We start from the raw sequence: 17,883 nt of genomic DNA on the forward strand, positions 1-17,883 counted from the left end.
ACGAGAGCGAGAGAGAGAATGGAAGAGAGAGAGTGAGAGAAACACGAGGGGGGGGCTTTTACCGCGACTGCTGTAACAGCATCACCGTGACGCGAGACGCGCGTATCAGTAATGTAACCAATCACGAGACGTAGCTCCGTCTGTTCGCAAGGCCTGGTTACCGTTGGCTGGGTAGATCTGGCTACGGTTTGCACGAGAGAGTTATCCCGGACGAGCAGAGTTAGTTTGGACTCAGGTCCGCGTAACGAGGAGTTTAATGACATCGTCGACGTCCACGTCGGACACGTGGACACACCGAGGGTCGTCGTCTCTCTTCTATTTTGATGTCTCCCTGGCTCGCGAGATTCTCTTCTGGACACGCGTCTTCATTGCCGGGGAACCGAACCCGATCTCTCGTTAGGTTCTACGTTAGTGTTGCGACAAGACTGCGATACGAGATAGTTACGCACATACAAATCTCGCGAGTATAACTTAACAGTTTTCGCGATCGACACATTTCACGTATGATTCTTGAGCACGCAAATTATTATATTTAAAAGTGAACTATACTAGTCGCAAAAATTAATTATTAAATGCAATATAAAAATGCATTTTATTCTTATTAAAAAAAAATTAAAAAATAGAATTAATTTATTTTATCAGTAAGAGTAAAATATTTCTTAAGATTGAATCTTTCGGGTGGTGACATAGCAACCTAGGCAAGTACCGATTACACGTGCAAACCGTACGGAGATCGGCGGCACGTGACTGTCCGGTATCCCGCGGCTAAACCGGTAAAGGGATGGGCCAAGTGCCACGCGGCTTTTACTGCAATTACAAATACGCACATGAGACATACTGAAAGGCGGGGGACGCCAATGATGCGTGCATCTTCAAATCGTTAGCGCTCGGACTCCGTTACTTTTACATTAAAATCGCCCCCGTAATATTCCTTAGACGTACCTCATGTTTTACATGCTTGGACGAGCGGGTGGCGGTTGAGTTAATTGTTCTGGAAAGAGGGTTGGATCGAGATCCGGGTATATCTGAAACCGACGGTAATCGGATAAAATATTATTGCGCTTTGTTTGAAATTCATACGAGGGCGCGTTTCACGCGAGACTTTTTTAAAATAACACCGACGTTTACGAGCTATAAATTTTAATATCGGTTAATGGAATTTTAAGAGTAATTTCTTACGTAATTTCTTATCATTTCCGAGCAGAAGTGTTTTTTAAATTGTTAAGTTTAGAGAGCGCGTTCATTTCTCAGCTTTTCGGGTCATGCACGGGCGAGCGTGAGTTTTAACGAGTTCGAATGGACCGAGTGGCCACAATGTATTAATCTTCGGAAATTTACGACTTATTTTCCGTAAATCTCACGACTTGTTTATGACCCCCGTATTGAACACTCCCATAATTCCAATGAATCAGTGGTATGGCCGATTGTTATTTTTTACACGACAGGAAATTGATCGTAAAATTCGACCCGCTTGGTTTGGGCGTCAGCCTAACGAAAACTAGAAAGCCATTAGATTATTATCAAAATCATCGCACACCTGTATCCTTTATTCCACATTTCTTTCGAAGCAATGTTGCACGCTTCTATGTTCGAACTGCTCGTAAAGTAATACAATTTGCATTGTTGTTAACATTTAATGGCAAACGCAATCGTGACTTTGAGTTTTTTTTTTTTTCATGACAAATAAAATCGAACCCATACGAATAGAATTATAATTATTGCTATATAAATTTTTTTTTTCAATTATAATATTGTTATAGTATTGCATAATTTTCTGAAAGCGATACTCCGCCGTGGAAAAACGGTCGCGCATCAAAAGATCGTTAGGTGCGTAGGGTTCTAAGCTTCCGTCGACAGAATCATCATGGGGAGGGGGAGAAAGAGGGTGGACAGGTGCGAAAATGCATTTGTTAAAGATCACTCGAAAGACGGTCAGTTTTGTCCCATAATGGAACGTGCGCCCGCGGTCATTTTTACGATTCTTTCGGATTCTGTGCGTCTCTCCCTCTCTCTCTCTTTCTCCGTATTTATGTTGAGATGCGTGGCAGGAAACACGCGCTAGGACGCCCGTAGGAGCGGTCATTATCGTATCCTCCGTATCCCTTTGCGTCGTACAAATTTTTATTCCTCGCAACGCTCGCGGCAACATTTCTCGCCCGATGACGGGAGACTCGTCGATTACGATAACATTTGGAATACCTCATTATCGCGATAAAAAAAAAAAAAAATTGCGGACGTGCCGCGCCGACAAAAGCTGCCACGAAGAAGGGGAGGGCGGCCGGAGGGGGGGAGGAGAAGGTGTAAAAGTCGCCCCTCGTCGGGTCAATTACAGGACGAGATAGACCTCTCGTCCGGGGGATCATTATCGCGAAATTGTGCGTATCGTGCCACCCCGCTGCAAGTCCCGTGCGAGCGCGGAATTGGATTTCGAAATGCGAAAATACGAGTCCGCGGGGGGGAGAGAACTTGTGAGAGTCCGGGCGACAGATTCACGTGGTGAGACATCTGTCGAACAACTTAACAACCGCCCGCCTTTCACCCCGATCTCGGCCACCCCTCATATAAATCGTATACTGTATGTATAGTGTAACCCGCTGCGGAGCGATGCATCCCCGAGACGCCCCGCAGTTTCTTTTCGCTGTTACATACCTCTCGCCTTTTTCCCCCGTTTAACAAACAGACAACACAATGACCGGGAACCGCGTGGACCCGGGTCACGTGCGTTATGTTTTCACAGTCGTCGACGTGCGGCCGTCGTTGTGCGAGCCGATTGCCGGACTTTTCCTCGCATAATTAATCGACGGTGCGCGATGCACCGGGGGTTTTTTTTTTTCTTTTTTTTTTTCTTCTTTTTTCTCCATTTAATTGCGCCGATCGCGACAATAAATCTGCAAGGATCCGAGGAAACGCCGCGAATAGCGAGCGTGCGGAACGTAATTCTGCATACGTGTGCGCGCGTAACGCAAACGTGTCGAACGTATTATTTGTATGGACGGCACAGCGGACTGTCTCTGTGTGGACACACCGTGCGTCCACACGATTTCACTCGGTGCTCTATTTAGCGCTTGTTAGCGGCGACAATGCCACGCAGCTGATCCCCTTAACGAGGCCGAGCCTCGCATTGTGCGAGGGTGTAAAGCTCCGCGCGTGGCCTGTGCGCGTCACGCATAAGCATGCGTCGCAGACGCGAACAAACGCGAGCGAACGGTTAACCCATTATACACTCGGAAAAACTGCAAATAGGGGAAACTTGCCTAATTCGCACTAGCGTACAATTAAGAAACTTTCGGACATTATGTATTAAATCGTACTGCATGATTTGTTCCTTGAATCGTACTCTTATTTCAATCGCTATAAATGTAGAAATATGTTTCTTTATTTGCGCCTTTATTTTTCGTGCATCGATATTTTTTTTGGGGGACTTTAGTATAAGTACGATTTAGACTAGTTCACCCTTAATAAATTCGGGTTAAAGTACAGAAGCTCCCACTCTGCGAATACTTGAACTTTATCTCGATAATCCGGCTATGACACGTGTTCCTTACCGCGCTCTGTCACCGTGGAGATAAATCGCGGAATATAATGAGCCTGGGGTCGTTAAAAGTACGCGCACGTTTTTGCTGGTTTGATTTCAGATCGGATAGGAATCACATGGCAATTAATCGTCAAAAATATACAGCTGACACAAAAGAAAGATCCCGAGTCGCGTTAAATTCCGGATGTTAAAAGTGACTTGTACAAACTAATTAGCTCACGCTGCGGGTATTTATATCGTGAGGTGTTTGCTCTAGAAACCGGTTGCACTTTTTTTTCTTATCAACCGCTTCTTACTGCTTTTTTAATTTTGTTTTTCGCTTCGTTACACGTTACAATAAATTTCTAAAGGCAGCGAGAATTTAATTCCTATTTGCAAAATCGAATAGGCGCGACTTGTATCGTGATTCGAAAAAAATTACTGCGGAAATTAAAAGAATATACTGAGATTGATATTAAAGATTTAATTTGAAAATGATATTAAAAAATTAAAAACGCGTCTCGATTTCATGAGTAATTTTTTTTTTGTATTATTCGAGCCTAAAAAATTTACTTAAAAGGCTATACCTGAAATAGACGTCTCATTTTCTACACAAGGTGGACCGTGTCGTCTTTATAACGAAGACGCGGCCATAGATCTGAGGGATTTGTCTCGTCGGCGACGAAATGTAAAACACATTTGGAACACGCGTGTTATATATTGGTTCCGGTCTAACAACAGAGGTTTTCTCACACACGATAATTTTGGAATTTGTCAAATGATAATATCCTCTGGAAATCCTTGTTTTCATCAATAACTTTTACGTTAAACTTCGCTACTTTAAATGATAAAGAGTTAAATTTTTATTTTATTTCGTCACGAGAGTCCAACCTAAAAAAAAAATAATTATCAATTAAAACATTTAATATTTTTTTTAATTAATTTAATTTTTCTACTTAGCAGTTTTAATTTTTCTTAAAAATGTAACGTGAATGTTTAAAGTATAACGCAATTTTGTAGCGGTCGTTTCAACACGTCGAATAATAAAAGAAAGAGATAGGGTACTCGGTCCTTTTCTATCAATGACGTATTCTTGAACCTGCTGCGTTCTGAATTATAAAGGAAGTCCCCAGCAAGAGCTCGTAAAGACATCAAGCGAATGGTCACGCTCGTCCAATGTGTTAACGCGCAATTTCGGGATACATGAACGTTTCTCGCCGGAGCACAAAGAAGCAACTTCGCCCTGACCGTTCAAAATCGATGTCTTTTCCCCGCTGTGAATAGGAAGGAAGTCGGAAAACGATGACCCAACAGTAGTCGAAATATGAGCGGCAAAATATGAAGTATAAACACGCGACGTGTTCGCTAAAAAATACCTAAATTGCGGCAACGCGTATTACGATCGTCGGGGGCGTCATCGTTCCACGGCTTCGGAATGAAAATACGATAATGTAACGTTACTCTGAGACGTAAAGATAATTTTATAACGCGAATAATTTTGCGGTACCCGCGTGCGTAGGGAACATGTGCGAGAGTCGAGGGAAAAATCTCTCATTATGAGAGTATTCGAGTAACTGTTCTTATACTCGGAAACATCTTTATTGACGAAGACGTAAATTCGTGCAACTTCTAAGGTTTTCTTAAACATTATTAATGTGAATGGCCTGAGTATACACTGCCCAAACAGTGATTTGTAACGGAAAATTGTCAAAAAAAACATGCAAAATACCGTCCTTTCCTGCTGCGCGGTATAGAAACCAGCCTGAAATTTTTCGTGCAATCTTCAAACCGAATGTCGGTCGTGGACCAGGGCGCCTTTTACATAATAGTCACCAGAGAGGGCTGATTATCTGGCTAGAATAGTTAAGTATGTGGGATGATCGCGCACAAGGCGCGTGTCGGAAGGACGATTGCTCAGAAGAAGAACCTTCTCAGCGTGAAATCAGTTTTACCACCAGTTATATATGGCGTTGCCCAAAATTTTAAAGACAAGAAGTTGACCTTAGTTAAGTCGTCGGAAGAAAAAAAAAAAAAAAAAAAAAAAAAATTAGTGCAACAATGTGCTGTGCATATTAAAATAATTATTCATATTGATGAGGCACGCACATGCGTATTCACGGTTTTCAAGTGCGTGTGCACTGTTTCTGCGTATAAAAAAAAATATAATTTCCATATCTATTAACGTAAACTGATTTCACGATCGAGATTACGATCTGAAATCGATTTCTGATACCCGGATATTGATAAAACGCGATAAGCTTCTGTCGAAACGCGAGTTCTAATCGCGCCGCGAGATGATCGACGGCCACCATGGGCTTAGCCTACTGGAATTAATCAACGCGGAGCATCAAAGAGTAGTGAACTGCCCACCAAAACGATTTGTTTATCCTCGGCTTGACGGCAGGCTTGGTCGGCTTGTGTGTGCGATCGTTCGCTCTTTCTCCGTTCGTTCAGATACCGTCAGTCCGCGATACTTCCGAGAATCTCTGATGTTTCTAATCGGTCCACCAACTGACACGCACCAGTTCTTCTTTTACGAGAAAAGTCGGCCCTTGCATTTCACAATCCCCTTCCAATTAATTTGTTCAACTAAAAATACGTATTTTGTGAGTCGTAGAAAAAGCCCTCTCTGTTCCAAGCGCGTTGCTGGTTTTTAAATTATTTTTACAATCGCACGCGAGGAGGTTTAGGAAAGAATTTAAAATCCAGGCGAAACTATTTCTTTTTTTTTTTTTTTTTTTTTTTTACCTCGCGCGAGGATGTAAACAGATCTTCACGTGGGCTCGGTCCGATTTTCACGACTCGAGCGATCTTTTGTTTCGCATCGTCCGTCCGCGTTTAAATACCTGGCGCACACATCCAGCGGGAACGTCGCGCGCGACGCTGAAACGCGTAAACGACACGTGATAAAAAAGAAAAAAAAAAGTGCATGAATGTTATTGCGCGCGGAGAGAGTTTCACTTCTCTCGCGACGGCTCCTCGACTCCCCCGGCTCCTCGGCGTTGTGTAAACACCGAATGTACGGCCAGTTAGTTTACACTTTGTTTTAGAGATGTTAGCCAAACATGCGCGCACCGCTTTGAGCCGCCGCCGTTGCTACCAGCCACGGCTTACGAATGTAAACCCACATCGTGGCCGAGAATATTTTTTTGGGCTTTCGCACACGCGCGCTTCCGTCGTCACACGCACGATACGCGAGCGCGTAGGGCGAGACCGGCCGCGCGGATGTCGGGCCTACTCTCGTGTGAGAAAAGATGTAAAGAGGCGGGTGACGCGGCGGGCGAACATACGCCTCGCTTTCCAGTTTTTCTGAATGAGTCTGTTCGAAATGCATTCTGCTTACCCCTTCGCATTTAGAAATATTCTTCGTATTATAATAAATTATTTACATTATTTTTGAGGACGTTGAATATTATATAATAAAGTAATAAAAGTTTTTTTTTTTTTTTTTTTTAACGAGTCGATGAACTTATCGAATAATTCAACGTTAATGAGGTGCAACGGTATTACTTGGAGATTTGTGTTGAATCCTTGAAATCGAGTCCGATAAAACTTTGTTAACTGGGCGCTCGGTAAACCGTCGTAATTTAGTTTATTTACACGCGGCGGTTTTAATTTATGGTCGGTAAAACACTCGTCGCCAATCGCTACTTGACTTGATGCGTTTCGTTGAAGTGCCGGCACAAGTGTAATTTTTATTTAACGATTAGTACGCCGTTAAACAATAATAACGCGTTATCTGAATAATTAAACCATACATTATTTCCTTTCACTCGGCTCGCTTATTAATCTGTTATTAATCGCGAACGCCAAGGTGGCTATAATTTATCTTCTAAATTAAACAGACTTAAATATTATTAATTATCCGTACAATTAATCGGTTACCGATAAATAGCTCTGCGAAGTCCGGCTTTAATCGTCATTACGCTTAATATAATTCTATTTAATAACGCGATGCAATTTAAAAGTCTTGCCGTACAATTCAAACTTTCGTCCCGCATTATTTTTCTTCGATCTCCGCGATTCCGAAGACAGCTAATGAGAAAAATATCACACCCCCGACTACAATGCGGCTGGCAAATGATTTCCTGTTTGGTCCACCAGCATCGTTCGCTCGCGATTGTCGTCGGACCTGACGACTTTATTTCCCATTTCTTCGGCGTGTCATTCCTTCGTTCAACTGCGGAGGCGAGTTTGTATCTTTAAAAGGCCCTTTTCTCGAGAGTCGGCAGGCGATACATAATACACACACATATATATATATTCGCACGGCGATTATTGTGCCGGCCGACTTTATAGAAGGCGAAAATCGTACAAAACCAGCTCATCGGTGGCTTCTTCTTTATCCAATCATCTACGTATTCACGCCTCAAAAGTTGTGCTCTCTTATGTACCTCCTCCGCCGACTATTCCGGATGAATCCATCAACTCCGTATTTCTCCCTGGCCGGCGGTCGTGTAATAGATGCCGCGTGCGAAGGACACAAGTATACGGGAATATCTTTGAATGAGTTTTTGCCGATACTCTAATTTCCAGGTGTCGGAACGAATTCGCAGGTGTAGATTATGATTTTCTGAGACTGAGTCCTGATACTTTGTGAGGGTCGCCTCAGCAAGAAAGAGGCATTAAAATATTCCTTTTTACTTTACGAAATATAATAATAATATTCTGCAGAGCTAACAAATTTTTTTTTCTTTTTTTTTTTTTTTAATAAAAATATTTTGAGACTCGTATCTTATTTATCCCCGTGCAGATTTACTTTAAATTAATTGAATACTTCGTGTATTGCTCGCGAATTAACGCGCTTAGAATGTCGAAGACAGTGCTTTCGTTGTGCACGAGGCGTATGAAGAAAAGCAGATCTCTTGGAATATCATCTACCGTGTGTACGTGTATCAGATTACAAGATCGTCTAAAGACTAGGGTTCGTTACAAAAACACACTGTTCTGATAATCATTGGTAATTTTGCCTCCACATCGTTTGCCGCTATCTTACGAAACGTGGTGGGGATAACATTAGCGTGGCTGCGGGTGTGTTTGTACGATAAGAATATGAAGGAAATTCTAACAAATATATTTAATGTTACGCACGTTCATACTTAAAACTCAACAAAAAAAAATTTTTTTTTTTGTCAAGGATATGTTAATTAGGGAAAAAAATCTCCGATGTCACGGAGGTGAAGCTGATCCAATCTGAAATTAATGATGCGCTATAAATATTGATACCGGTCGCGAGCGTGATGATATAAACCCGCGAAAAAAAAACCCCGCGTCACACTATCCCTTTATCGATGTAACCGAACGCCAATTATCGACGTCTCCGAGCCGCGAAAGAAGAAACCTTATAGCTCAACCTTCTATAGCTACTAGATTTATATTGCACGTATACAAGCAGTGGAAACTGGACCGTTAGCGGTAACATTTTTTACATGGCGTAGTTGCAATTTTCAACCTCAATATTTTCATTCTACGCGAAATATATTTCGCCTTTTTACAAATTAAAAAAAGAAAATTAATTCAGAAATTGTAAAATAATTATAGTACAATATTAACTACATTGCTTCTCTATTTTTATTTTACTAAAAGAAACCATGCGTGCGCTATGCGCTTTTTTTTTAAGAGACCCCAATTGCAAACTACAAAAAAAAAAATTTATTAGCTAATTTAGACGTCACGCCAATTTTTTATAGATAGGATTTGATTCAGATTTTAATTTTCATACTCGTTCCGTAGAAAAATAGCACCACTTAATATAACTATTTGAAACGCAATCGTTTACGGGCAGATTATTACGGGAATGGCATCATGATCGAATACTCAGAAGTTGCCGGACATTGAGTGAATTGAATTAGTTAGTCGGACGACATTCTATGATCCATCTTTTGTGCGTGCAAATATTGCCTTTCTTTCGCCACGGCGGCTGCATTAGAACCAATCACTTCATAGCCTGGGCGAGTAATCTCTTTTTGAGGGCTTTGTCCGTCAATCATCCTCATCAAGGCTAAGTGTCTAGTGTGGCCCACAGACCGAAATCGTTAGCGGTATGTCAATACAGCCTCAACCTGCTCAGGCCTGTGAGTTTAAAATTCTTAAATCGCACGAATCGCCCCCCGAGTCTTTTCACTTTCTTAAACTAACGCCTCGACGTATTCGTATCTCCCGATAAAAATTCGTCGTTCTACATTTGACGAATCGCAGCCGAGCAACAAATTACCTCGACGCGCATTATCTTATTTATAAATCTCGTTAGATTATGATAGCATGAAAATATCACGAAGAACGTGCGGTGGGACGTAACTAAATCTACGAATCGCCATGGGGTGACGACATTTTCACGATGGGGAGCCGAACAACGCATATAAAGATGTCATCCGCGGTTCAAAGAATGCCTTTTGCTTTTTGCCGATGGCTTCCCTTAGCAAACCTTACGGCAACCTTCTCTTCGGTTTTCCTTTTTCCATGTTCACGTTTGTCACGTGCCTTTTGCTCCCTTTATTCACACATACCGTAGATGCGTCCTCTTTGTCGCTGTGATCACATTGATTAGTATAATTCCAAATTGAGATACCACTTATGTTAAAAAAAAAAAAAAAAGATTTTTATATATTCTTGAAATTAAAAGAATTTATATAAATTCAGATTATTCAAAATTTTTCTTATTGTCAAAGAGACAAGCGAGTTCTAAATTAAATTAATAACGAATATATTCTGAAAACTCTTTATACAATTAAATGTTAATGAAAAAAAAATAATACAGCCTTTAGCAGTAAGATCAATAAATATTTTTGAAAAAAATGTTTTGTTTTATAAACGGTAAAAGTTTCTTTTTTTTTTTTTTCTTTCGAGTCATCGATGATTAATAGATGTTAATGAGAAAAGTAATACAGCCTTTAGCAGTAAGGTCAATAAATATTTTTGAAAAAGATATTTTTTTTTTATAAACCGTGAAAGTTTCTTTTTTTTTTTTTTCTTTTTAGTCATCGGTGGTTAAAAATTTTGATGATACAACAAAATCACGCTTGAAAAGAACTCTTTTTTTTTCGGAAATCTATTCATTTGACAATGAGTCCCAAAACTGTATTTTGCAAATAACGTCAAAGAGGCCGCCAAACCGCAAAGAATCACAACAAGCAATTTTCTATACAATAAACATTTTTAACTTAATCCTGTGTTAGGCGTAACACGGCCAAAACAATGTTTGCGGTGAAGCTTAGTCATCTTAACTTATTGTTAGTCATAAGCCGTTCTTTCGTTCAAGATTTTGAGATCCACTCTTTTATGAAAAGACGATAATCGCTAAAGGTTTAGGTTACCTAAAGAGAAAATATTTCTTTATGCGAGACCGCACATGATTTTCTCACGACCATGCAAGGCTACATCTGTGATTGGAAGAAAAGACATTTATTTCTTTATTATTCTTTCTCGTAAAAAAATTATTTTAATTATTACGAACGTAACAAATTATCATATCTTATCGTTCTTTAAACCAATCATAATAACGGAGATGCGAATAGAAATTTTCTAAATAACAAAAAGATGGGTGGGAAAAAGAAGCACAAAATATCGCATTCGTACAATAACAGTCTAACAATTTAATCGTCCGACAAATTCATAAGAATAGTCGTAAGAATGGTGTTTATTTCGCGCAAGAGTTCAATAGCGAGTTCGTTAGCGCGACTCCGGGTTTGACAAACGCTCGAGCCGAAGATACAAAAGTCGATGACACCAGGTGCACGTCATTCTGCGGCGGGCATCCCCATCATCTCCATATTCGACGATACTATGAAAATTGAAGCAAGTTAAAGCAAGTTTCGGCTGCCGTGGAAAGATACGAACACAATCGCGCCGCTGCGATACATATATACGTTTATCTCTTTCTCTCTCTCGCTCTTCGTCCACGTTAAAGTCCTGCGCTACAACTCCTCTCGCAACGCGACGTGCGAGAACGTGCCAATCCCATAGAAGGGCGTATAGATGCGGGTATAACGTGTTGGATTTGTTTGCACACGCGGGGATGCACGTTTAGTTGCGGCTGCGCTCCCCACCATGCTGCGCGATAGTTCTAGATCCGCTTGCGCCTCGCGTCCACCTTCTGAAATCCCAGCCTTCAGCGTGGCTCCGGCACCGCTGACATTGTTTGCTGTCAAACATTGGATGCAAACACCGTAGTGGGGTTGAGCAGCACTGCCAGTGCACTATCACCAGGATTGGTCAGCGAGCCCCTCGAGGGCTTCGATGCACGTCGTGCCGTTACTGATGGGCGGATCCGAACACCGGGTATAAATAGTCACCGCTTGGCGGGGAGATCGCAGAAACGTGGGGTTCCTCTGCGGGAGCGTTTCAACGTTGGACTCATTTCGAAGCGGAAAAAAAGAGACGGGCGCAGGGCGAACGGTGCGCGTGGAAAAAAAAAAAAAAAAAAAGATAAAGAAAAGAAAAGGGAAACCCGCAGGGGTGAAAAGGAAGAAACGACCGTACTTTGTGTTGTGCAGTTGAACGAGAAGAAAAAATGCAAAAGAAGCTAACCGGCGGGAATGTATTTGGAACCGAGTGAACATACATGTGACGAGATTACGGTGCGTTCTCGTGCCTAAGGGCGATTTAATTTCGAAGTGCGAAGAGTACGGAGTACAGTGTTGGAACGAGGAAACGTTCGAAGCATGGTGAATATGGAAGGTTCAGGCGAGCAGCACACCGTGACAGCTTCTCCGCCGCCGGCACGGGCTGCTCTGAAGAGCAACTTCAGCATCCGCAGCATCCTGCCCGAGGCGTGTGCCGGGACCCCGGCGCCGTCGGCCAGCCAGTCAGACTCCTCCGACGTCGGACACGCCGACGACAGCGATGATTGCAGCGACCTCGACGTTACAGGCGGTGGCGCGGAGACGCCACCCTTAGATTGCTCGACGAGCGCAACGTCCATCAGTCCGACAAGTCAAAAAGACTCGAAAGATCCGGCGGACGATAAGAAGAAAGCCGAGAAGCCACCCTACAGCTACAACGCGCTGATTATGATGGCTATCCGACAAAGCCCAGAAAAACGGCTCACCCTGAACGGCATTTACGAGTACATAATGCGCCACTTTCCTTACTACGAAAATAATAAGCAAGGCTGGCAGAACTCCATCAGACACAATCTGTCTCTCAACAAGTGTTTCGTCAAGGTACCTCGTCACTACGACGACCCGGGAAAGGGTAACTACTGGATGCTGGATCCGAGCTCCGAAGACGTGTTCATCGGCGGTGCCACGGGAAAACTCCGGCGCAGGACGACGGCGGCCTCTAGATCACGGCTGGCGGCGTTCAAGAGGAGCGTCGTACTCGGCGGCCTTTATCCGACACCTTATCCGCCGCCGGGGTGGCCTACGTCGCTCTACGCTCTGCCTTCGTCGCTCTGTCTTCATCGCACCGTTGCCTATCCACCGGTGACCGCCGGATCTTACGGCACTCCCGCTGGATATCCGGCCAGTTTATTGCCCGGAGCAGCCACTACGTCGTCCACGGGCACGAGCCTGCCCTGCAAACCGCAGCCTCTTCCAGCGACGGCGGCACCGCCGACTCACGGTGCCTTCTCCGTGGAGAGGTTACTGCAGGCACCGACCGGCTATCCCGGCGCAGGCGGCATCACCATACCGACGTCCGGGATCTCGCCCACGGGAAATCCTTACCAGGACTTCTACAGCACCCTGAGATCTATCACGATACCACCGATACCGGCGATATTCCATCAGCAATCCAGATATCACCTTAGTCAAACGTCTCAAGTTCTAAGTCAACCTCCCTCCAGCACGGCCTCGCCGGGAAGCAGTCCGGAGCCGATGGATCCGCACTCGCCGCCGGTCACCGTCTGCAGCTCGGTCCAGCCGTCGAGACCACTTCCTCACAGTCCGCCGCAGCTTCTTCTGAAACCCATCACAGTTCTCACCGGCCGACAAAGTTGAAGAAGCGTGATCAAGTTGTAATACGCGAGAAGGCCGTCTCTTCAACAAGTGCACCGCGATCTCATCTTATGTAAAAAGAAGAAGAAGAAGAAAAAAAAAAAACTCTGTCGTATTTTCTTCGAACTCGACGTGAAACGAGTGCAAAACGGACCTGATGAATTTAGCTGGACTAAATTTCTCCTTGAGATTTATAAATTTGTTTTATATATTACGTACAACGTGATTTTAGCAGCAGAATTATTGTTGCAGCGAGAATAAAACTTATTTCTCGCGAGGAATTTAAAATATATCGAGCGATACGAAATAATATTTAAAAAATATCAGACCTCCTCGCGAACGTCAGTATTCCCGGCGTGAATATCAACTGCATATGAATTAATAATACCGATAGTACCCCACTTGTATAATTGTCGAATAATTGCGGTCAATTTTTAATTTAACTCGTTCCCCTTTTTGTACAAATCCTCACGATATTGCTTCTCGTGTAAATATCGTATTAAACGATAAAGCCGAGCATCCGTTTCGTCGGCGATATCGTGATTAATGAAACTTGGCAAAAATGTGAATTTTCAGATCGGATCTCCACGACGTTTGAGATAAAAAAAAAAAAAAAAGTAAATAGCATAATAGCATACGAACATAGTTGCATAGAATTTTAACTTGTGATCTCTCTTTGATGGTCCTAGCGTGTACAGCATCGATTAATCGATAATTAGTCGGATTTATAAATAGTCATTTGCAGCTTGTTATTACAGCGTGTACATAGAAATTATTGTTGCATATATTACGAATATTATTATATATGTATATAAAGCTGAGATTAATAAGAATAAATGCCTGTGAGAAACACATGTATGATGTCAGCAAAATAAATGTCAGCGAAGCTCTTTTAAAAAAAAAAAATAAAAAACTCCATGTCGCCAATTAATATTAATTTCATACGCTTCAAGCACATTACCAGAAAATAATAATATAATTTGTGCTTTATTATAATTAATTTAGCACAAGTAATTTAGTTATCTTTTCAAAAGAATTCTCATAGAGTATAATATATCCTTATTTTTTTTTTTTTCTTTTCTTTTCTTTTTAAATTTATTTCTATTTTAATCAAATCTCAGTTATATATTTCTCACCTTTGCCGTTAATATAAAAAAATTTAATAATTATTTTGAAACGTCAGGCATTAATTAAATTCATTCTTGCACATATTCTCAATATTCGTCGTTTCGGTATGACACTTTAACGTTATTCTTTCCGAGACAATTCGATCAGGCAAAACAGATTTTCCTGTAAAATCGGAGCATTCTGCGTGTCATGACTGCTCGTAAAATTTAACAGGCAGAACCCATCGAGTGTCAAAACACAATATAAGATAAAGGTAGAGTTGTCGAGACGAAAGACGTTCACAATGCTACGCATAACATTTAGAATTAGGCGGACGTACGAGGCCACCGCTGCAAAATTGCTTTAGTGCTGCAGTATAACCATAAATTACGTCTCGAAATTTTTTTTCTTTTTTTTTTGTGGCGGTTCCTTCCTGGCTTTTCACTTTGCGACTATTTTCCCTCAGCAAGAATAAAAGAACGAGACCCTCAAACGTAAACAATATTTTATCATTTCTTTCCGAGTAGAAAGAAAACGAAAAAGGCAAGCCGTACTTGAGCAAAACATTCTTCAAACGATCAGCTGTAACATTTCTGGACGATATAATATCCTTTCATATATATTTAAAAATATTGCACCTCTGATGACTAAATCAAATACTTAACAAAAAAGATTATCTATTAATTTCAAAGCACGATCAAATTGAGTACTTAAAAGATTTTCTATTTAAATTCAAAGTAAAGGATCGGACGAGCTAAGCGGGTATTTCTCGCGAGCGCGGCGCATTCACGTGCACCCTGATGACGATCCAGAAGCGTGTTGCCGGTCGGTACGAGCAGGCGCGATATTGGTATGATACATTGAGACAATGAGGCGTAAATAAGATAATGGCGCGCGCTCGCGTACGTCTAACCGGAGTTTAAACCGTCCGAAGAGCCGAGGAGAGAACGAGAGAGGAAAAGAGACCGGTTAGGAGGATCGGCAGATGGGATTGTGACCCGCGCGGCCTGCCCACCGCCAGACGTGCTCGGCATTCTTATACCTTCGACTAGCTAACACGGCAGTTCTGTCTGGTGCGCGAATCTTCCTAAGTCCCTCGCTTCCCTACAATTTTTTTTTTTTTTTTTTAATCCCTTTAAGTTCGTTTATCTTGCTCATTCAAATTAATTACCAATAGCACCAGAGAAATCAATAGAGTTTTATTTCGATCGACTGTCGGGAATCAAAATTCCGAATGCACGCTCGTGGAATCGTTCGTGCTGGCACTTTTACAAAATTATCAGTCGACAATAGAAGACTTTTTAGATGCGCAGACCGTCTTAAAAACAGCTGTTGCATTTTGATACCGGTCCCGACGTTTCTGCACATTTCAGCTTCGCGCGCACGAAACGAGGTTGCCGCATTATTCAAATCGCGGAGAGCTAAGCTACTTTGTTGCGATTACAACTCGTAATTAGCCAATTTACTTTTAATCAACTTACTCATTGTAAAACAACGTACGACGTGTCTAAAGTAAGGCGAAATCGCGTCACATAGCGTCACGTAGCCCGAAGGGGACGGTAAACACTTGCGTGGTCAATTGCTACAAGTGGCAAGTTGTCTACGGTACGCATGTTGTTGCTTCTCTACGTATCACATAGGTGCTCGATATCGTCCCACAAGTGTTGGTCTCTACGCGATGCGCTTAGCGATCGACGACGCTCGCACGTTTTACTTTCAAAACCGTATAAAAACGTCCGGAGAACGCGCTACGCCGCTCTACCACATTCGCGTAAATACGATTTAGAGTATTCGAATAAAAAAAAAAAAATTATTCGGCTGATGCATTTACTTATACATATAACTGAGTATTATTGCATAATTTTTTTACAGGAAGAAAATAAAATTTTGCATGCAACTTCTTCTTACGCGTGCAATCTTTAAGATTGGCCAATAATTCGATATTGATTTATTAACTTTTTGTACGAGTTACGTTTATTTATGTATAGTGACAAATCTATCCAATTATCGTCTCTCTGTTGAATAACAAAATCCCAGGATTTATTTCACACGCTCGTGTGTCATTTACTTAAATCCGGCTACTTGGAAATTTTACACAATTTATTTTCAAGTTTTATTATAGGCAGGCGTTTAGGCAGTGACTTGCGTCACGGAGGAAATTATATGTGTAAGGCGGGTAAAGTTCGTAAGTGTTGCTGACGTTTTAGTAAGTAGTCGGTAACTCGCTGAATTACTTTGCGCTATTACATTATTGTCGATGTCGTCAACGTTATTCGCAAACGTTGCCCGCGATGGCCGACGGTGAAGTCTCCGCGGGCACTTGTGGAACTATTTGTTCATTCAAGTATTTAGTAACTGGTCCGTGTATCGTTATAGCATTACGGTTACTTTACTCCACAGCGCTTACCTACTCGCGCTTATTGCCAGCGCTATTCCGCTCGCATTACCGCACGCCGTTTCGCTTCGTCGTTCGTAACTTTACGTTAATACAGACAACGTGACACCGAGCCCGGTATTCTGTTAACGTTTATTTGTTATTTTAATTTTATTTTAATTTGATTTTATTTTTCTACCAAATCTTGAATGCGGGATGAACGTTTTACGCGCGTAGTAAATAGGCTGACGAGATCGCATTCGTGGCCGAATTAAAAAATAAAAAAAAAAAGAAAAGAGTGATTCTCGTATTTTAAGGATAAAATTTGGTCCACTTTATGGCCGCTCTACGATTATTTTGACATCGCCATCTTGCTTATTTACAGAAGGGTTCCCTAACATCTCGATCTCTCGACAACCAGTCGCTACTCTCATTTCTCTCGCGCACACGCACGCGGCCGTGAATGGACCGGTGCGTGCGTGTGTGAGCGCGTATGGGGTGGCGCGTCAATAGATTTTGGTGGCGGCGCGTTACACATTATTTTCATCGCTTTATATCACGAGAAATGAGGCGAGGGAAGGGAAGAGAGAATGACAGAAAGGGCGGAGAGGGGAAATGGGGGGGACCAGTAGATACGTCATTCGGAGTCTGCAGACATCGATGTCGAAGGAAAGGGAAGACTGGTTTCGTTTCGATATACGAGATTCACCCTCGTGCAGAAACTTAAACTCCGGGGGCAAGGCCGGTTTCCAGCCTATAGGGATGCGCTTCGAACGCAATGGTGGTTAATCTGCGGTCTTCGCTAAACGCGCCGCGATCTCGCCGTAGTAGTCGTTGCACGCTACTTACATCGTTAGGTCCGCCGAGCAGTAACCCGTGATAAAAGACACCGTGCATTAAATCGAATCGAAGTTGAAAGTGCTTCTTTTTATTTTCTCCTATTCACGGTCGAG

The 17,883-nt window shown here is 42.3% G+C and overlaps 1 protein-coding gene and 1 long non-coding RNA gene across 2 annotated transcripts in view; both read left to right on the forward strand.

Annotated features, from left to right (window-relative positions):
- The window catches only part of LOC139110319 (uncharacterized), a 103,536-nt gene that overhangs the window by 26,327 nt on the left and 59,326 nt on the right, over positions 1 to 17,883 (forward strand). The gene's annotated exons all lie outside the window — the stretch shown is intronic.
- Positions 10,639 to 14,073, forward strand: LOC139110308 (fork head domain transcription factor slp2). The gene has a single exon (XM_070669986.1). The coding sequence runs from the start codon at positions 12,175 to 12,177 to the stop codon at positions 13,450 to 13,452; it is 1,278 nt and encodes a 425-aa protein (XP_070526087.1). The 5' UTR covers positions 10,639 to 12,174; the 3' UTR covers positions 13,453 to 14,073.

Source organism: Cardiocondyla obscurior, linkage group LG20 (genome assembly GCF_019399895.1).
Source record: "Cardiocondyla obscurior isolate alpha-2009 linkage group LG20, Cobs3.1, whole genome shotgun sequence".
Classification (NCBI taxonomy): Eukaryota; Metazoa; Arthropoda; class Insecta; order Hymenoptera; family Formicidae; genus Cardiocondyla; species Cardiocondyla obscurior.